The 21,441-nt window shown below is 52.9% G+C and overlaps 1 protein-coding gene across 1 annotated transcript in view; it reads right to left on the reverse strand.

Annotated features, from left to right (window-relative positions):
* The window catches only part of CCDC33 (coiled-coil domain containing 33), an 83,868-nt gene that overhangs the window by 2,738 nt on the left and 59,689 nt on the right, over positions 1–21,441 (reverse strand). Inside the window, exons 11-16 of the mRNA XM_081049183.1 lie at positions 3,638–3,803; positions 3,296–3,384; positions 2,948–3,079; positions 2,772–2,862; positions 1,637–1,803; positions 517–603 (exon numbers count right to left, since the gene is read on the reverse strand). Of these exons, the coding sequence (XP_080905309.1) occupies positions 517–603; positions 1,637–1,803; positions 2,772–2,862; positions 2,948–3,079; positions 3,296–3,384; positions 3,638–3,803 (732 nt within the window). The remainder of the gene's footprint in view (positions 1–516; positions 604–1,636; positions 1,804–2,771; positions 2,863–2,947; positions 3,080–3,295; positions 3,385–3,637; positions 3,804–21,441) is intronic.

Raw genomic sequence — 21,441 nt, forward strand, 5'->3', positions numbered from 1 at the left:
CTGCTCACACACTGAGCCCCGATCCTGCTCACACTGAGCCCCGACCCTGCTCACACACTGAGCCCCGATCCTGCTCACACACTGAGCCCTGACCCTGCTCACACTGAGCCCCGACCCTGCTCACACTGAGCCCCGACCCTGCTCACACTGAGCCCCGACTCTGCTCACACACTGATCCCTGACTCTGCTCATACACTGAGCCCCGACCCTGCTCACAAATTGAGCCCCGACCCTGAATCCACACCGATTCTTGCCTGTGGTCATAGACTGAGCCCTGACCCTGATCACACACTGAGCCCCGACCCTACTCACACACTGAGCCCCGACCCTGCTCACACTGAGCCCTGACCCTGCTCACACTCTGAACGCTGACCCTGCTCACATACTGAGCCCCGACCCTGCTCACACACTGAGCTCCGACCCTGCTCACACTGAGCCCCGACCCTGCTCACACGCTCAGCCCCGACCTTGAGCTGTGAACCCGCCCAGTCTGACCACTTCCTGTGCCTCACCTACCTGGCTTTCCAGGGACAGGATTCGGCTCTGAGCTCGTTCCAGCTTAGCCAGGAGATTAAACTTGTCTGAAGTATTGGCAAGGAGATCCTGTGGGCAAAGGAGAAACTCACATATAGCCCCAGTTGTGTGCTGTGGCCTAGTGAGCTCAGAAGTCCAGGAGCTGCTGAGGGAGGAATAAGCCAGGTCTAAGTTCCAAACTCCGCTCCCAGTGCAGAGCCTGAGACCCAGGGCTGAACCCTCTTCCTGAAGTTCAGACCTGACATGGCATGTGCTGTTTTTCACAGTTGTTTTCCACAGAGTTGGGGTATGTGAAGTTTTTGCACATGAACTTTTAAATGTAAAATGCACAAGCAAGTGCCTGTTAGTGCACAGAAAGGAGTCTTGAACTGGGAGTCTTTTTGTAAAGTGAAGCAAGGGCTCCCACGGTCCCCGGCACTTTACCTGCATGTCCATGCATTAGGTGTGCTTTTAAACAGAACTAACCTGCTTTAAGTCCTTAGATGTACAGAAAAACTCTCCTGTGCCCTGGGCCACACCTCTTCAGTAATTCCAAATGTCCGGTCTTTGGGTTTGCATAAACCAGGGGCACCTGTAGCAGCCTCAGAAGTGGAACAGGGCCAAGGCATGCCTGGGGCCTAGGGCAGCCACCTGTACAGGCTGGGTTTCTGTGCACCTGGAATGGCCTGGGCCATCTGTTTTACGCAGCTTCTCTGCCAGCTCTCCTGCTCCCAACTCCCCGGGTTCCACCTGGGATGGGGGAAAAGGGCTCTCTAAGGCTGTACTATTCCCAGGAAATGCTCCAGATTAGAGTTTCTGAGAGGCCTGTGTAGAGTACAAGTGCAGGCCAGCCAAGGGTCAGGGGTCAAAGACAAATTAGGGGCTTGCTTTCTCCCAGGACGCCAGATAAGGGTCAAGGTGAAGCTTTTGGACCCATGTGTGTTTCCCAGAAGAAAGAGCAAGGCCTGAGAGCTGGCACTCCAGTAGACGCCGGGCACAGTGGAGACGCTGAGAAGCCTGGCTCCTGGTCATGGTCTTCAACTTGGATGGTGCTGAGTAATGGCTGCGCACCAGGGGACCTGCATGGGCAGGGCCAGGCCACGCCTGTGCCAACGGCTCTTACCGGTAGGGCCTGTTGCTGCAGAATGATGGGGGCCGACTGGTGGCGGCTCTTATCCAGCTCTGCCCGCAGCCTCGAGTTCTCTGCCAGCAGCACTGAGTAAAGGTCCATAGACTGGTTCTCTCCTGTAGGACCCGGAGGAAGGCCAGAGGCTGAGAGCATGGGGAAGGCTGCAGAATGGCCACAGATGTTTGTGAGATGGGCTCTCCTGCCTGCACGTCCCTGGCCTGAGCTGCCCCAGCATTTTACTCCATTCCACCCCTCCTGTACTCCCAAACCTTCACTGGCTCCGCACTGCCAGCAGGATCAGGTCCACACAACTCAGGCCATTGTTCTTGGCTCTTTAGCATCTGAGCTCAGTGCGCTCCTAACCGTTCCCTGGCCATTTGCTCTGGGTGTTGCAGCTCTTCATCTCTCTCTTTCCTCCCTTCTCTGCTCTTGGCATGGTCACTCCGTGGGCCTTTGCCCTGGCTGATTCTCCTCCCCTCCCCAGGTTGCCTTCTTGTCTCTCAGTCCACTCCTGGATGATCTCAGGGTTTTTGAAAGGTGGCCCCTACTTTCATTGTTTCCTAAAGGCCTTCAGAAACTCCCCGCCCACCCCCAGCCCACGCAGTGAAGGCTGAGTGCAGGTGGGCACGCAGGGCTCCCTGGTGAGCTGCACCGATGGGCTCGGGGAAATCCTCTGCCTGGGCCGGCCTGACGTGGTGTGACTGGTTCTCTCCTGCTTGAGGCAGCCACCTCTGAATGGCAGCTCTCATATCAATGGAGAAAACAAACCATTGATTTAACGAAAGTGTTCTGTGGGTGTTTGTTTTGTAGAAGCAGACTCTTACAGGTATAGGAGATGAGGAAATCATCTGAAGGGCCTAGAGTTTAGAAGTCGGGAATTCCCTCGGTAGCCCTTTCTGCTTGCTCTAGTCTGCAGGGCCTACCTCGTTCTAGTGTGGCTCATACACTGTCCCGTGTCCTGCGGGGCCCCCTGGGAACAGAAGGAAGCGCACAGGACCTCTGGAAGAGCTCAGAGCCTGAATGATAGAGGAGTACGACACTCTGCTCCGACTGGAAGGTGTGCCTGGAACTGGGAAGCTCCAGGAAGGCAGGACCTCCTGGAGGGAAAAGCGCAGGGGAGCAGCCTCACCCACACGGGGCTTTCCCTGCAGCCTGTTCAGCAGGGGCTCGTTCCTCTCCTGAAGCTTGTCCTTCAGCACCCGCTCCATCTTCTCGATCACCTGGAGGGCAGAGCACAGAGGCTGGGCTGGGCTGGGGGCGCCACACCTCCCCTCTGTGGCTCAACCCTGGCGGCCTGGCCCCTGCCTTCTCCTGCTGCTGCACGGTCTCCTCCAGCGCCTTCATCTTCTGCAGCTTTTCCTGGTACCTCTTCAGCAGTGCAGCCTGTGGCTGCTGAGCTTGGTACAGGAGAAGCAGCTCCTTCTCTCGATCATTCTTCTGGTGTGGGGGAGGCGGGGGGACAGGAGAGAGAAGGGGTACGGGTGTTACTGTTGGCCTAGAGGGTCTGCTCCGCTAGGCTCCTCTGCTGAGTCCTGTGCGGCCCGCCCCCTCGAGGCCCCTCTCCTTTCTACCCCCTGACACTTCTCCGCACACCCTCACCCCAGCTCCCTTCCCTCGGCTCCCCATGCCCACTGCCCCCAAGCCCCAGCTCACTCGAATCAGCTCATTCTGCAGAAGCTGCACCTGGTCCCTCAGTTGCTTCATGTCCAGCTCACTCAGCAGCAGTTTCTGCTTCATGGACACTGGTGGGGGCAGGGTGAGCTGGCTCAGGCAGAAGGCACCTCCAGCTCATATCATATAGCTGGGGGATAGGGGCAGGTCTGGCTCAGCCCTGGGACTTGAGACAGGACTGGATTCTCCATTTCCCACTCTGGAGAGGGCCCAGCCAGCTCCTACCAGGTTCTGTCCAGTAGCATGCCCGTCTGGGAAAAGTTTCCCGCCACCCAGTGCCAAAATCCAGAGCCAGGGCTCAGGCGGGTGCCTGTGTGCCCTCACCCAGCTTCTGCATGTTGTTGGCGCTGTCCTGCCCCTCGTCCATCTCCCCCTGGGTCATGTGGCTCATCAGCATGCGGTTCTCTGCCTCCAGGATGCTGGCCTGTTTCCGCAGCGACAGGATATCCTTGGCCATCTTCTTCATGGCCCGCCGGTAGTTGTTCGTCTCCTGTGGATGCCAGCACTCAGAGTTGAGCCCCCAGGTCATATCTGCACCCACACTGAGAAATCCATGGGTCACCCCCAAAGGCCAACGAACAGAATGAACCCTAAGCTACGCCCTCAAGTCTTAGCAGTTCCTCAGAAGCGTGGATATGACTTGGTCTGCACCCCTCCTGGCCATGTGAGATGGCACACTAAGGTTCTCTGCCAGGGCCATGTTTTTTCCTCTCATGACAACTGGGGGGACTCAGGGCTCAAATACCAGCTTAGGAAGCCTGTGAGAGAGGGTCTGAAAGCCAGGTCTGAAAGGACCTGGAGCCAGGTTTCTAGGGCCACGTCTCTGCCTTTTCCTGCTCCTTTTCCACTTTTCTAACCCCTCTTCTTCCTCATGTCACTGAGAACCCGGGGAAGAACCTCTCAGAAACTCCACTGAATGGCACTTGGGAGCAAACCCCAGGGACCCGGTGCCCCCTTTCCCAACCAGCCCAGAGGGCAGGAAGGGGCACAAAGTTGGCTGGAGAGAGCCAAGTAACGACCCAGGGTTGGGATCCAGCTACAGGATCTGGGGTGTGAGGTGGGCCAGGGTGCCAGGCTCTGTCACTAGGTTAAGAGTAACGATAGTCCTAGTACTTGGTGTTCACTGAGCACCTACAATGTTCCAGGTCAGGAGGGGGCTTCCCTCATTTACCCTCACAACAAGCCTGAGAAGGCCGGTACTATGGTCATCCTCATGCTACCAACAAGGAACCGAGGCCCAGAGAGGTGAGGAACCTGCTCAGTCATGAAACTGAGTGGCAGAGCCAGGGTCTGAAAGCCAGGCCTGCTGGCACTTGAGTCTGTCCCCAGGCACTGTGCATTCCTGCCACGATGCCCCCGTACCTGGAGACATCACAGTATGTTGAGACGTGATAAAACAGGCTACTAAAAAGAATTATCAATGGGATCTGAATCTGGGGGAAAATTCATGCTGTCCTCAGGTATGCGTAGGAGAATTAACAGGCCATACGAGTATTTACATGCATTTGTCTCATAATCAGAAATTCCCTCCTGTTATTTAGGAAAAGTTTTGTAAAGGGTGTTTCTTAAATCTAAACAGTGCAAGCTATAAGAGGGACACAAAATGTGAAGGCAGAATAGTCCGTGGAGGGGGAGGAGGTGGGCGCTGGCTCGGGCAGGAGCAGTGAGGCCAGCGGGAGCGTGCTAAGCCCTGGTGCCTTGGCCTTGCTGAGGCTGTGGGGGCTTGCACGTGGGCTGGAGGCTCCTAGGACAGCCAGGCTCCCAAATCTCTGGAAGTAGCGCTCCGCCCCCAACTCCCACCTAGGCCTTATGCCAACTGCTCCCAGCCACTGCCACCAACCTGCTGCAGGGTGGTCACTGGCTTTTGGGGGAGGGGCTCCCAGACAGCAGGGGTTCATCAGACCCCACTTGTCACCTGCTGCTGTCCAGCCTTCTGGCTGGACTCCCCGTAACCGGTCTGTCTCCCCAGCACCCGACCTAGTCGAGTTCCAGGTCTTGGCTCCCCCAGATCTGCTCATCTGGTGTCCCCAGACAGCCCTTACCTCGGGGCCAGCCCAGACCACACATGTGCACGCGCGCACGCATACACACACACACACACACACACACACACACACACACACACCGCTTTGTGCTCAGGCCCCGGTCACAGCCCAGCTTGGCCACTGACTTGCTTAGTGTGTGCAGACAGGCCCTTCCCTGTTCTGAGCCTCAGATTCCTCACACGGGATAAGCATGGGTTGCTGCGGGGCTCAGTCAGTGCGTGTGGTGGCTGGCTCAGGGCCCTGCCAGGGCAGCCGTGGCCTGGAGGTAGTTGTTCTCATCCCACCCCATTTCTGTTCCGAGGCTGCTTTATCAGCAGGTCAGACCCCTTCCTCTTCCTCCTGGCTGCCATCACTCATCACTTAGGAGAACAGCTTGGATACTAGCTACTATTAAAGGTGAATGTCTGCAGAGCCTGAGTATATGCCCCGTAAACACACAAGTGTGACTGCATCCAGAAGCAGAGGTCAGGACATTGCTATCAGCCTTATCTGTAAAAGTCCCAAACTGGAAACAACACCAATGCCCATCACAGTAGAATGGTGAGGGTCCTACGATGGAATATTACACAGCAGCAAAAACAAGCCAGTGCCAGCTCCATGGAACCAAAGGGAGGAAATTCTCAAACAGCTGGGCACAAAATGCCCACTCCACGACTCCATACAGATTTGCTTCAAACACAGGCCAACTCAAGCAGTGAAGTTGGAAGTCAGGGTGCGGGCTCCACGTGGGGAGGTGGGGCTGAGGACTCGAGGCACCAGCGAGCTGCAGGGGTGCCGGCAACGCCACGCCTTTGACCTTCCCTGAGCACTTACTGTGCACTTTGTAAAGACTCATCCCAGTGAGTACACTTAGGTTTTGTGCAATTGTCTGCATGTGTGCTGTACTTCACATAAACAAGTGAAAAACATTGAACGAATACAAAGTAAATGAAAGCTTGGCTGTAGTTTGGTGAAGTACACGGAGGTTTCACATTGTTCCCCTCCTGTGGGGACCCTCCCAGCTCCAGCAACAGTGGGTTCTTCCTGGCCCAGCTGTGGGTGATCCCGTGGGTGCTGCTCCGAGGCCCTCGCGCCCCTGCAGCCTGTGAGGCCCCAGCAGTCCTAGCCTGGAGGGTCGAGCAGGTTCAGCTGGGTCTCACTGCAGGGCCCTCTGATCCTGGTCACGAGCTGACGCGATGCCTCAGAACATCCTGTGAGATTCAGAGTGGTTCAGTGAAGTAAGGTCACGCTGCCTGCTAACGGGGAGCTAGCAATGGAACCCAGACTCGGCTCCCCAACTGCTCTGTGCACCTACTCGATTGAGGAAGGTTGGGGACCTTACCCAGATAGAACAATGGCTTGACTTTGAGCTGAATGTGTCCATGGAAGTGAAGGGGCTCCAATGGGGGAGGTGGTCAGCAAAGGTCCGTGTCATGCAGGGTGACATGCAGGGCCTCAGCTCCCGCTCCCCACATAAGAACGCAGGACATGGTGAGGCCAAAAAGGAACATCCACGGAGCCATAGGTAGGGGAGTCATATCACTATAGTCTCGCTGGCGGCTGGGTTGGAGACACAGGAAGCAGGAGACACACTATCTGCAACCCGCCGTCCACTTCTCTGACAACCAACCCCACTTGCTAACTGCAATCCGCGCTTGCCAGCTCAGCCACCACCATCTTGCTAGCCCCCATTTTCTGCTAGCGTAGCCACGGCAGTTATATTAGTGGCCAACGGCCAACTAGTTACAGCTAATGGCCAACTAGCCACAGCTGATGGCCACCCAATCACAATTGATGGCCATTTACTACCCGAGCCAGCACCTTTCCACGTGAGGCCGAGAGCCTGGAAGCTGCACTCCTGGCTCTGTCCCCACAGTCCCTCTGATGTCCTGAGGCCCCGTTCTGCCCTTTGTCCTTGAGGATAAGGCTGCCTTGGGGTAGAGGTGGAAGGAGGGGCTCCCCGGTCTGCTCCCCAAGGAGCTAGACGTGGCCAGGCCTCCCTGTGTCAGGAGAGGTGTGTGGCCTCGTCTCACTGGCGCCCGCCCCACCTGGCCCAGCACGAGGCGGAAACAGCAGATTCAGATTTGAATACACCAGCCTGATCCCATTGCTGGCTCACCAGCTTCTCCTTCAAGTGGGGCCTGTCCAAGGTAGGGGTGCGGGGAGAGGGGCCCTGGATAAGGAAGAACACTGCTGTATGCTGGAGCTCATGTGTGTGTGGCTGGATGGCTGAGATGTTCACGGCTATTGTTCAGAGTGAGCTCCTGAGGTTTGGACCAGAGGCAAACAGTCCTGGCAGGCAAGGTCTCTCACAAGCTGACCGCCCCGCGCCCCATGCACACTAGCCCAGGCCTCCTCCTCCAGCACATACTCTTATCCCTCCTTTCACGCCTCCACTCGTACTGAACTATCTGCAAAGAACCCTCCTCCCCCATTCCTACCGTCTAGTCTGTCATTTTATAGTCCACCAAGCAATGTTTACTCCTATGAGGACTGAGAGTGCGTGCGTGTGAGTGTCTGTGTGCACGTGTGCACACATGCACGGGCAAGGCAGGAGTCCCAGGTAAAGAGGCTGTCAGCACCTCAGCCTACCCCATGGGTCTGATCACCCCCTCTTCTTGTTCAGGGCTCATCCTTTCTAGGATTTCATTGTTCTTCATCCCAGCAGTCCCAGGAGTGTGCAAAGCTCTGTTTTTAACACCCCCCTCTGACAGACAAAGAAAGCTGTGCCCAGATGAAGTGGGTGCCTGCCTCACCCCAATGGCCCCTGCTGGAGGAAGGGTCATGGCTTCTTCAGGACTCCACCCCTCAGAGATGAGGCCTATAGCCCTTCCCCGGGCCCCTAGCCACCCGCAGCCTGGCTGCTCTCTGAGCGTGAGGTCTGCCTGGGGAATGGAGAAAGACCCTTGCCCTGGCTTACCCCTCTCATTCTCTTCCCTGACTACTGCCCTCTGTCCATGAGACTCAGAGAGGTGGCACCCTGGCGGGCCTGCCCTCCCTCCTCAGTTTTGCCCACCCCCACAGCTAAGCGGCAACCTTGGGCAGCACAGCTGGGCTGGGAGGCTGCAGCCTGACCTATCCCTGCAGCCTGGGCTGGGCCCCCCGCTCAGGGACATGATCTGCGTCACAGCCCAACCTTGAGAACACACAGGTCACCATGTCTCAGATTCCTGTTGTCATCCTGCTCCTCTGCCTGCTCTCTCCCTTCCCAGTTTCCAGCCTGTTTGGGCTAGCACATCCTCTAGCACACCTGTGCCTGACCCGGGGTGCCCACCGCACCCCCTCACTGCCTCACAGCCCACTAGGACCCCAGCGCTCAGGTGAGAAGCATCAGGTGACCCCAGGTTCGAATCAACCCCTGCCACTGAGTGTTGGCAGCTTTTGCTGCACCAGTGCTTCCTCTCTGGCTCTGGAAGAGTGGCAGCTGTGCTGTGAGCCTCAGTATCCTCTCCTGTGGGAGGGGAAGTAGTCCCACCTCAGGGGTGACTGTGAAGTGAGGGCCTGTGAGGAGAGGCAGCTGAACCCTGGCACCAGGGTGTCTGTAGACGAACTCAACGGTGAAAAGCTGAAAGCTTTTGCTCTGCGATCAGGAACAAGACAAGGATGTCCACTTTCACCACTGTTATTCAACATAGTATTGGAAGGCCTAGCCACAGCAATCGGGCAAGGAAAAGAAATAAAAGGCATTCAAATTAGGAAGAAAGAAGTAAAACTGTCATTATTTGCAGATGGCGTGATACTCCATATAGAGAACTCTAAAGATTCCACCAAAAAAACTATGAGAACTAATAAATGAATTCAGTAAAGTAGCAAAATACAAAATAAATATTCAGAAATAAGTTGCATTTTTATATACCAATAAAAAACTATCAGAAAGAGAAATTAATAAAACACTCCCATTTATAATTGCATCAAAAATAATAAAATGCCAGAAATAAATTTAACCCAGGAGGTAAAAAAGTCTGTACTTGGAAAACTATGACATTGAAGAAAGAAACTGAAGAAGATACAAATAAATGGAAGCATTTACCATGCTCATGGATAGGAATAATTAATATCATGAAAATGTCCATACTACCCAAAGCAATCTACACATTTAATGCAACCCTTATCAAAATACAATGGCATTTTCCACAGAACTATAATAAAACAAATAGTCCTAAAATGTATATGGAACCACAGACCCAGAATAATCAAAACAGTCTTGAGAACAAAGAACAAAGTGGGAGGCATCACACTATCTGATATCCAACTATACTTCAAGGCTATAGTAATCAAAACAGCATGGCACTGGCACAAAAAACAGACACAGAGGTCAGTGGAACACAATAGAGAGCCCAGAAACAATCCCAGGCCTATGTGGTCAATTAATCTATGACAAAGGAGGCAAGAATATGCAATAGGGTAAAGACAGGCTCTTCAATAAATAGTGCTAGGAAATCTGCACAGATATATGCACAACAATGAAACTGAACCACTTTCTTACACGACATACAAAAATAAACTCAAAATGGATTAAAGACCTGAAACCATAAAACTCCTAGAAGAAAACAAAGGCAGTAAACTTTGAGTAATGTTTCTTTTGGATACATCTCCTCAGGCAAGGGAAACAAAAGAAAAATAAACAAAGGCAGTAAACTTTTGAGTAATGTTTCTTTTGGATACATCTCCTCAGGCAAGGGAAACAAAAGAAAAATAAACAAATGGGACATTAAATTAAAAATTTTTGCACAGCAAAGGAAACCATCAATAAAATGAAAAGACAACCTACGGAACACAAGAAGATATTCTCTAATAATACAGCCAATAAGGGGTTAATATCCAAAATACATATGGAACTCATACAACAACACCAGAAAAACAATCTGGTTAAAAAATGGGCAGAGATTAAAATCCCAATGGCATTTTTTAAAGAAATAGAACAAAAAATCATCAGATTTGTTTGGAACCACAAAAGACCCCGAATAGCCAAAGCAATATTAAAAAAAAAGAACAATACTGGAGGTATCACACTCCCTGATTTTTCCTTGTACTACAGGGCTACAATAATCAAAACAGCTTGGTATTGGCGGAAAAACAGACACATAGACCAATGGAATAGAATTGAGAACCCAGAAATAAAACCACATAAATATGGACAGATAATTTTTGACAAAGAAGCTAAAAACATACAATGGAGGAAAGACAGCCTCTTCAATAAATGGTGCTGGCAGAATTGGATAGCTACATGCAAAAGAATGAAACTGGACTGCTATCTGTCACCATGTACCAAAATTAATTCAAAATGGATCAAAGACTTAAGCATAAGACCTGACACAATAAACTGCATTGAAGAAAACATAGGTACTAAACTTATAGACCTTGGGTTCAAAGAGCATTTTATGAATTTGACTCCAAAGGCAATGGAAGTAAAAACTAAAATAAACAAATGGGATTATATGAAACTGAAAAGCTTCTGCACAGCAAAAGAAACTATTGACAAAATAATGAGGCAACCAACTGAATGGGAGAAGATTTTCGCAAACAGTTCCTCTGATAAGGGGCTAATATCCAAAATATACAAGGAACTCATGAAACTCAACAACAAAAAAACAAACAACCCAATTGAAAAATGGACAGAGGATCTGAAGAGACATCTCTCCAAAGAGGACATACAAATGGCAAATAGACATATGAAAAAATGCTCAACATCGCTAATCATCAGAGAAATGCAAATGAAAACCACAATGAGATATCACCTCACCCCAGTCAGAATGGCTTTCATCAACAAAACAAATAGTAACAAGTGTTGGAGAGGCTGTGGAGAAAAAGGAACTCTCATACACTGTTGGTGGGAATGCAGACTGGTGCAGCCGCTATGGAAGGCAGTGTGAAGGTTCCTCAAGAAATTACGAATAGAATTACCATATGACCCAGCAATCGCTCTCCTGGGTATCTACCCAAAAAATATAAAAGCATTTCTCTATAGAGACACTTGTACTCCAATGTTCATTGCAGCTTTGTTTACGGTGGCCAAGACATGGAAACAACCAAAATGTCCTTCGATAGATGAATGGATAAAGAAGTTGTGGTACATATACACAATGGAATACTATTCGGCGTTAAGGAAAGATGATATAGGAGCATTTGTGACAACATGGATGGATCTCGAGAGAATAATGCTAAGTGAAATAAGTCAGACAGAAAAAGCAGAGAACCCTATGATTTCACTGATATGTGGTATATAAACCAAAAAGAACAAGACAAACAAATGAGAAACAAAAACTCATAGACACAGACAATAATTTAGTGGTTACCAGAGGGTAAGGGGGTGGGGGGTGGGTGATGAGGGTAAAGGGGATCAAATATATGGTGATGGAAGGAGAACTGACTCTGGGTGGTGAACACGCAATGGGATTTATAGACGATGTAATACAGAATTGTACACCTGAAATCTATGTAAATTTACTAACAATTGTCACCCCAATAAATTTAATTAAAAAAAAATGGGCAGAGGATACTCTGGTTTCTCTTCAGATCATATAAATCTTTCGCCTTTTACTAAAAATGGGCAGAGGACCTGAACAGACATTTCTCCAAAAAGGACATGCAATGACCACTAGACATATGAAAAGATGCTCAATGTCACTAACCATCATGCAAATCACATGGAGATGCAAATCAAAACCACAACGCGATCACTTCACTCCTGTCAGAATGGCTGTCATCAATAAATCAACAAATAAGGTTTGGCAGGATGTGGAGAAAAGGAAACCCTTGTGCACTGTTGGTGGGATTGCAGGTTGGTGCAGCCACTGTGGAAAACAGTATGCAGATTCCTCAAAAACTTAAAAATGGAACTACCATATGACCCAACAACTCCACTGCTGGGTATTTACCCCAAGAAATCCAAAATACTAATTTAAAAAGCTATATGCACCCCTATGTTCACTGCAGCACTATTTACAATAGCCAAGACATGGAAGCAACCTAAGCACCCATCGATGGGTGGATGAAGATGAGTACTGATGATTAAGTTCTGACAGTTAAGATCGCGAACTCATCCTAGAAAAAGTGCTACACACCTCACCGCTGAATATCACTACGGTCACCTTTGAAGTCCTCCCCTGGGGAAGCTGTGCACTGACGCCAGTGCCTAGTCCACCCTTCAAAGCAATCTTGGAACTCTTTTTCTGGAATGGCCAGCAGAGCTGTCATCGTATTACCCTTGGTGTCCTGAATGTCATCAGTGTCTTCCTTTCAATATTTCCTTTAGCTTCGGGTAAAGAAAGACGTCATTGGGGGCCAGGTCAGGTGAGTAGGGAGGGTGTTCCAATGCAGTTATTAGTTTACTGGCTAAAACCTCCCTCACAGACAGTGCCGTGTGAGCTGGTGCTTTGTCGTGATGTAAGGGCCATGAATTGTTGGTGAAATGTTCAGGTCTAACTTTTTCATGCAGCCTTTTCAGCACTTCCAAATAGTAAACTTGGTTAGCTCTTTGTCCAGTTGGTGCAAATTCATAATGAATCATCCCTCTGATATCAAAAAAAGGTTAGCAACATCATTGCAACAAGTTGGTGAACTTAATTGTCTGTGTGTGTGTCTGTGTGATGGAATATTACTCAGCCATAAAGAATGAAATCTTGCCATTTGTGACAAGAGGGCTAAACCTAGAGAGTATTATGCTAAGTGAAATAAGTCAGACAGAGAAAGACAAATACAAAGTCAAATATGACTTCACTCATATATGAAATCTAAAAATAAACAAACAAAACAGAAACAAGTTCATAGATACAGAGAATAAATTGATGGTTGCCAGATGGGAGGGGGTTAGGGACCGGTGAAAAAAGTGAAGGGATTAAGAAGTGTGAATTGCCAGTGATAAAAACAGTCACAGGAATATAAAGTACAGCACAGGGAATATGGTCAATAATATTGTAACTAACTATGGATGGTGTCAGATGGGGACTAGACTTATTGTGGTGATCACTTCATAAGTTATGTACATGTCTAATCACTATGTTGTACATTTATATGACATAATATCGGATGTCAACTGTAATTGAAAAACTAAAAAAAAAATTAAGACAAAAGGAGAGAAGGCTTAATAGCATTCAAATCTTGGGAGAGAGCCTCTGGGTGTGAGGAGGTGGCCCTGTGACTTTGGCCAGTGCTCTGGGTGCCAGGGTGCAGGAGAGAAGGGACTGAGGGAGACAGTGATGTTGTGAAGGGGTGGAGGCAGCTGGGGACACAGAGTGGAGGAGAGGCGTGGGGTGGAGGGAGAGGGTTTTCCAGGAGACTGGTGGCGAGGGGTATGTAGGGAGGGTGGGGCTGGAGCAGGTGGGTGGGACGGGTGGGGAGGGGCTTCACTCTCCTAGAGAAAGGAAGGAGGCCCTGGGCAGGTCGGGATCTGAGGCCGCGTGGGTGGCAGGGCTCCAGCGGGTGGAGTGGGTGGGAAGCGAGGCTGAACCAGGGCAGCCGGTTTATTGGGCCTGATGCACGCCCTTCCGTCCTTTGCTGGGTCCCCAGGTTCCGAGGATAGGTTGCCGGCAGGCCCAGGCTACCTGCTATGTGGTTTGCCTTTACAGCCAGCAGAGGGCAGCTCCCTCCCACAGAAGCTCCATCTTCAGCCTGTAGCAGGAATGAGACCGGAGTTGGGAGCCTCACTGCTCTCGACAAGAAACGGGGCATGAACAGGAGAGCCTCACCGCTCTTGACAATGGAAGGGGAATGAACAGGGGACTTGCTGTCCAGCCCCAGGCAACATATCTCCCCTCCAGATGGTCCAGCCTGCCTTCCTACACCTCCTGACCCCAAACTCCCAGCTCTGAGGTTTTGATGGGTCCCTTCTGTTGAGAACCACCTATGGAGTCCAGAGAGGTGCAGTGACTTGCCCGAGGTCACACAGCAAATCCTGAACCTCAACTAGGGCCTCTGCCATGAGCTGCTTGGTTGAATAGCCATTTCAAGGCACCGAAATGATCTCATCTGAAGTGACACCTGCACAGCTTCAGACACTTTGAGGCCCACCTTTGTGCACAAGGACAGTTGAGAGGGTCTTGGATACAGTTTAGAGAATAATACACACACACACACACACACACACACACACACACACACACACACCTAAATCTTTGCAAATCAGACAAAATTCTTTGACTCACTTGGGAAAACACAGTGTGGACACCCAGCCAGGGTAGGGCCTGTAGGGTCCCTAATAACAGCAGGGGTCCCTTCCTTTACTGAATGCCCACTATTGGCCAGGCCCTTTGTCCACTTTGTCTCTAACCTGAGCAATGAATCTGCAGGGAGGCCTTTTCATTCCCAGATCCCCAAGGAGGAAGCTGAGGCCAGAGTGGAAGTGTTGGGTGATGTGTTTAAAGTCGCCCCACTGCCAGGGGCAGAGCTGTTGCACTTGGGTCTCTCCGGGCGTTGGTGAGGGTGTGTGCTGCTATCAGCCCACACAGACAAGCCTGGGGGGGCTAGGAGCTACTGTCTCCAAGGAGACAGGGACTGGGGCCATTTCTGTGGGGGGGGGGAGAGGAGGTACACACATCACGCAGGTCCATCCCATACCCTTCAGACAGGGAGGTGCTCTTAGGGCCCAGAGGGGCTGCCTTTCTGATCAGGAATAGAAAGATCCCTGTCTCCCTGGGCCTGGCTAGGCCTGTTTCCTGGTCCCCTGGGCCCTTACCCAAGGCAAAGAGGGGCCAGCTCTATTCAGGACACCCTTCTGCCCCTGAGAAGACTTCTAATAATGTAATGTATCCACCCTCCCCCAGGGATTTCTTCCACTCAGGGAGCATCCCCTGATTGCAGGAAGTGCCCAGGCCCCTCCCAGAGTGGGCAGGCCCCTCCCACTGTTCCTGGCTAACTGCTGAGATCTGTATAGGCTCCTCCTTTAAGCAGGCCTCCTTCTTCTCCGCCTCTCATATAGAGGGCTTTCTTTGTGCTGCCTCAAAACACAGCCTTCCTTTCTGGTAGATAAGAAAAGATGCCTGAAAAGCTGCACTGGGGCGGCCAGATAGCTCAGTTGGTTAGAGTGCGAGCTTTGAACAACAGTTGCTGGTTCGATTCCCACCTGGGCCAGTAAACTGCGCCCTCCACAGCTAGACTGAGGACAGTGAGCTGCTGCTGAGCCTCCGGAGGGGCGGCGGGATGGCTCAGTTGGTAAGACCATGAGCTCTCAGCAACAAGTATTGGTTCAATTCCCACATGGGATGCTGGGCTGTGCCCCCTGCAACTAGATTGAAAACGGCAACTGGACTTGGAGCTGAGCTGCGCCCTCCACAACTAGATTGAAGGACAGCGACTTGGAGCTGAAGGGCCCTGGAGAAACACACTGTTCCCCAATAGTCCCCAATAAAATTCATATTAAAAAAAAGCTGCACTACTCTCTCACTGAGAGGCGGGAAGTGGGGTCTAATTCCCCTTGAGACTCGTAGAACGCAGCGTTGCAATGTTCGGGGACTTCTGGGCCAGGTCATCAGAAGCCTTGCAGCTGCCGCCTTTCCTCCGGGAACACTGGCTGTTCCCCTGATACAAGTGCCCTACCCTGAGACTGCCATGCTGCGAGGAAGCCCAACGCCACAGCGTGGGGGGCAGTCGTGTCCACTGAGCCCCAGCAGCTGCAGCCCCCGCCAGGTGGGCCAGCCCAGCTGGAGACCCAGGCTCCCGCTGCAATGGAGACCAGACGTGCCTGCTGTGCCTCGGCTGAGCTCCTGATCCACAGAACTGCAAGCTAGGATAATCAAGGAAAACACGATCACCCTGAGCCACACCGTTTCGGGGTGATTTGTTATGCTGCAGCAGATAACTGGAAGAGCCTCTCTGGCCTCCCAGAGCCCTTCAGTGGCTCCCACATGTCCTCATGATAAACTTCCAACTGAATTCCAAGGCAGTCCATCCCAGCAATAGACCCCCTTTCAGAAGTTAGCTCTGGTCACTCTGCTCAGGGGTCAGCCTGGGCCTCTTTCTATCTTCAAAGCCTCACCTACCTCTGCCAAGAAGCCATCCCTGACCTATCCCAGTCCGGCACCCCCATCCCAGCAGGGACACCTGCACACTTTCTTTCCCTCCAGCTCCCAGGACATCCTAACAGGGAGGAAGGGCTGCCCCTCCTCTCTGCAGCTTCTGGTTGTCTCCTGAGTTGAGGAAGTAGGGCCAACCAGACTATTCCAGGAATGATCTTTCTCTTGCCAGATTTGCCATCATTTGAGTACAGGTCCCTCAGAATGTTCCAGAGACCCCTTGTGGCTAATCTAAGTTATCTAATACTGTTAACAGGAATTAACCACATTTCTTGAAAACGGAAACATTCAGCTTATGCAAAGTGGTGTGGCCTCCCCCAGTTCCCTAGATCTGAGCTCTGAGTAGGGGGCTGTGTCAGGGCGGGGGAAGCCTGGGAGGGGATGGGGGTTGTGCTAAAGATCTGGTGAAAGAGAACGGGTCTTTCCTGGGGGGAAGGCTCCCGAGAGCTAGTAGCCCCTTGCTCCCAGGTACACCCAGCCTGACACCCCTGCATCCACGGCCCCTCTGCCCGTGGCCACTGCCCACCCAGCCCAGCTCCCTTCCAGCCTGCCTGGGACAGTGTGACAACAGAACCCCTCGGTCGTGAGAACAAACTTTGTCCTTTTCCTCATACATGTTCTTCTCTCTCTCTCTCTCTCTCTCTCTCTCTCTCTCCCCCTCCCCCCCTCCCCCCTCTCTCCCTCCCCCCTCCCTCCCTCCCCCCCTCCCTCTCCCCACCCCCTCTCTCTCTGTCTCTGTCTTTGTCTTCCTCATCACCACCAGAGGGCAGGCTGGGGAGGCCTGTGAGCACCACTGCCAGTAGGGGATGAGGCCCAGGGCTGGCCGTCCAGAGGTCAGATAATAAGGACAAGGGCATATCGGAGCAAGAGAGGTTACACTGCAGGCCAGGGCACGGCAGAGAACAGGCAGAGGACGGGCGGTCTCTGTGGTGGGAGCCTGGAGGAACTGTGGTGCAGGAGGCTGACTGCATCACCAGCCATTGCTCGTGAGGCCAAGCCCAAGAGCTCTGCTTCTGCCCTGAAGGCAGTCCAGAGCCACAGAGGTCCTAGAGCCAGGGCCCGGCTCACCCCATCCCTGCTCCAGGGTCCCCCTGAATGTCATGAGCCTACCAACCGCAAGCAAATCTGTGCAAATTGCTATTTAAAACAGTCTTCCTGAGGGGGAGGCAGTTGCTTTGGTTCAGCCCAAGGTTATAGCAAAGAAACAAAAGGAGTGAATTTCCCTTTCTTCTGTTCTTTCTTTTCCTTTCTGCTGCAGCAGAGAAGGTGCCTAGCAAGCTTTTGTACTTAGCCTGGTGAATGTGAACGTAAAGCACCAAGGGGTGGTGAGACCTTGGCCACTGACCCCAGTGCCGGCCTAATTGGCCCCTGCAGGAGCCAGGACTGCTAATTGGGCTGTGCCTGGACAATGGGGCTGGGGATAGGACTGGCTTGGGGGAGGGGCTTCCCGGAAGATATTCTGTCTTGCCATTCTGTTCTCCTTCCAGGCCTTCCAGAACCCTGCTGGACCTTCAAGGCTCCACTCTGGGCCCTCCTCCTCCAGGAAGACCCCCTGGGCCACCCCAAGCCCAGCCATCAGTCACTCCTCCTCGGGTTTGTGGCTCAGTGTCCTGCCTCTCCTGGATTCAACTTGGAGCTGGCCCTTGCCCCAGCTCAAGGAAGTATAGGCCAGTCACTCGGGACTGGTGAGGGGACAGACCCCAGCCCTGGTCTCACAGGCCCTGCTTACTCTCCCATAAAGAACCTTACCCCCACACTGGTCATCCCCAGCCAGAGTCGCCCGGTTAGAGCTTTGCTGCTCTGAATGCGCCTGTGAGGTGTCCAGCCCTGGCTGGAGTCCAGAACCTTGGTTCTGACCCAGCCTCTGCTGACATGTGCTGTGAGACCCTAAGCAAGGCCCTTGCCCACTCTTTGCTTCTTCATCTGCAAGCTGGAGTGCTGATCTCTGTTGGGGTGTGCTCTGGGGTTCTTGCCACAGAGGAAAAGCAAATGCTTTGGCAATTGGGGTTCGAATGAGAAGGTTGTTGTCACTAAACCAGGCACTGCCAGCCCTCTGGCCTGGGTGTGATGTACCTGCCCGGGGATGTCCCCATCTGCCTCATCCCCCTGCCTCCCAGTCGGTGTGAGCCTGCACTGCCATCAAGCCCTTCCGGTCTGAGTCCCCAGGCTGGCCCCGGCACAGCCCCTTTCTGGAATATAGAGCTGGGCCTCGCAGAGGTTAGAGCCGGACTGGGTTAGCAGGAGACAAGGGCCACTTTCAGGGATTTTCCCAGAAGCCCCTCTCTCTTCCCTTCTGGGTGCCTGTGTGTGGGCTCAGGGGGTCCGGGCAGGGGCTGTAAGTGCCACAGAGGGCTGCCCTGGTACCATGGCACCTGGGGCCAATGGCCACAGGCCTGATCTTCTTGTCCTTCTCTCCACCTTGCTCTGGGAACACCTCTACTGGTTGGCAGGCAACACCCCCGAACACACCTGCCTGCTAGGTGAGCAAACCCATCATTTCAGACCCAGTGGGTGTCGGGGCAGACTTACAGAGCAGCTGTCAAGGGGGCCTGGGGCCTCTGGCTCCCCCATTCTTTCTGTCAGCAGTCCTGTTCCCCGGGATGGCTCTCCAGAGACTGTTGCTACAACAAGTACCTGCCTGGTGACGGAGCCCAGCCCTGAGCTGGAAGCAGGCAGGCCCATGGGAACACTTCCTCTTTGTACCAGGGTGGGGGGTATCTGGGTGGGGTGGCTGAAATCAGGCTGCACTCATTTCTTGGCCAGGGAACTCTAAGGAGATGCAGGGCCTGAGGGGGCTCCAGGAAAGGGACCTATGCCCTGCAGGGCTGTGGCCTTCTGTCTCCCCCACCCCCGCTCAGTCAGCACCCTTCCTCTCTTGCCCTGCCCTCTAGCTGCACCTCAGTCCCCTTCCATCTCCACTTTCTCTGCCCCTTGTCACCCCTCCTCCCCCTCTGCCTTGCCTTCCCCCTCAAGTTCCCCCTCCCCCTCCGTTACCCCTTATTTCTGCCCCTCACTGTCCCCTTCCTCTTCTCCTCCATCACCCCTTACCCCCTCAGCAATGCCCCTTCAGCAGCCTGGCTCCTCCCACGCCTGCCCCTGGGCCTCTGCTTTCCTGATGGTCTGAACGAATTCCTTTCCCTTTACTTCAGTGCAGACATGGGTGGATGTTTTCCAAAGGAACTCACTGGGAAGCAAAGGGAAAACAAACCCAAACAAGGCAGCCCACCACCTAGAAACGGCCTTGGTCACTAAGGCGGGTCCATCTGCTTTAACCGTTGTCATGCAGGGAGTCACGCAGGGTCTCTGGTCCCGCTCCCCACATAAGAACGCAGGATATGGTGAGGCCAAAAAGGAACACCCACAGAGCCACAGATAAGGGAGTCACACCACTATGGTCTCACTGGTGACTGGGTTGGAGACACAGGAGGCAGGAGCCACAGAATCCACAATTTACACTCCACCGTGCTAGCTGCAATCCGCGCTTGCCAGCTCAGCCACCACCTTCTTGCTAGCCCCCATTTTCTGCTAGCGTAGCCACAGCAGTTATATTAGTGGCCAGTGGCTCACTGGTTACAGCTGACGGCCAACTAGCCACAGCTGACGGCCATCCAGTCACAGTTGATGGCCATTTATGACCTGAGTGAGCACCTTTCCATGTGAGGGCGAGAGCCTGGAAACTGCACTCCTGGCTCTGTCCCCACAACTGTCCTGGGCCTGCAACACAGAGACCCCCTCCTAGGGCATGGAGGGGTCTGTCTGCCTTTTTCTCAACTAAGTCTGTCCCAGGCAAGCTTGGTCCCAAAGCCTTTCCTGATGGGCACCCCCATCGGCACTGAGCAAGGTGCCTGCACAGAGCTGGGACTCCATAAATAGTTGTTCACCTGTATAATGAACAGGTGGATGAATGTTGGGGGTCTCTAATGGCATAATAATAATAATCCCTGATTGACTGGTCAGTTCCAGGACAGACAGCTCGACCTGTTCCAAAAGCCCCACCCCTAAGGCACGCCTGGCTCTGGCTGGTGAATGCTCAGGACTGCATGGGGGACGGCGCTCTGGCCTTTGTCTGTGTTGCAGGGGAGCCCTACTCTCCTCATTTGCAGCTCTAATATTTCACTGAATTCACTTGGAGACCTAGGAGAGCTCACTTTTTCTGACTGGGGTTTCTTCCTCTGCATAATAAGGATGGGGCAGGGGAGCTGGACAGGACTAACCCCACATTGCTCCCTGGCTCACATTTGAGCTGGCCAGAAGCTGGGGACAGGCTGCGGGCCGTGAGTTTGCTCAGTGCTGGCTGCGAGTCCTTGCTCTCCTGCTGACTGTCTGTGTGACAGTGGACAGAACAGTCACTGGTCTCTCTGAGCCTCAGTGTCCTGTCCTGTAAGATGGAGAGCATGACCACGCTCATATCCCAGAGCTGTTGGGGTAATGAGATTGTTGGTATAAAGCTCCAAGCAGAATGCCTGGCACGTGAGTGGCTCTGGAAATGTTACTCCCTCCTCTGTGTGACTCATGGGGGCAATGGAGGGTCTAACATTCCTCTAGGGAAATGAACATGAGACTCGTGATAGAGATGCCTTCCTCTCTGGATGGCAGCAGCCCCCTAGATGGCATCCCAGATGTGGGCCTTCCTGATCCTGCCCCTTAGCTTCCCCATCGGGAAAATGGGCTCCGCCTTCTGCTGTGTGTGCCCCTCCCATCCCAAGACCCTGGGCCAGAAGCCTGGGATACAGGCACAGCCAGACTCGTGCCCCTCCCCGCCCGGTCTTCCACTGCCCCTCGCTGACAGGGGCCCCGCGCTCCTGCGCCCGCTGCACTGCCAATCGATCGAGTCTGCTCCCATCCTCGGGCGTGCCATGAATTTTTCATCAAAGGCCTGTAGACTTTGGGAAACGTACAATTAGAAGCCCCATCAATAATGCACCACGCGGAGCCACCGTCTGTGCTCAGCCAGGCCCCAGACGAGGCTGTCTTCCAGCCCTGCTCTGGCGCGAGGCAGGAGGGGCACCGAGTGGGCTCTTTTGGGGTCCTCACTGTACATAGAGCAAGAGGGGGACACTGAGAGGGAAGGGAAACATACCCGAGGAGTTCAGCC

Source organism: Rhinolophus hipposideros (assembly GCF_964194185.1).
Source record: "Rhinolophus hipposideros genome assembly, chromosome: 5".
Lineage (NCBI taxonomy): Eukaryota > Metazoa > Chordata > Mammalia > Chiroptera > Rhinolophidae > Rhinolophus > Rhinolophus hipposideros.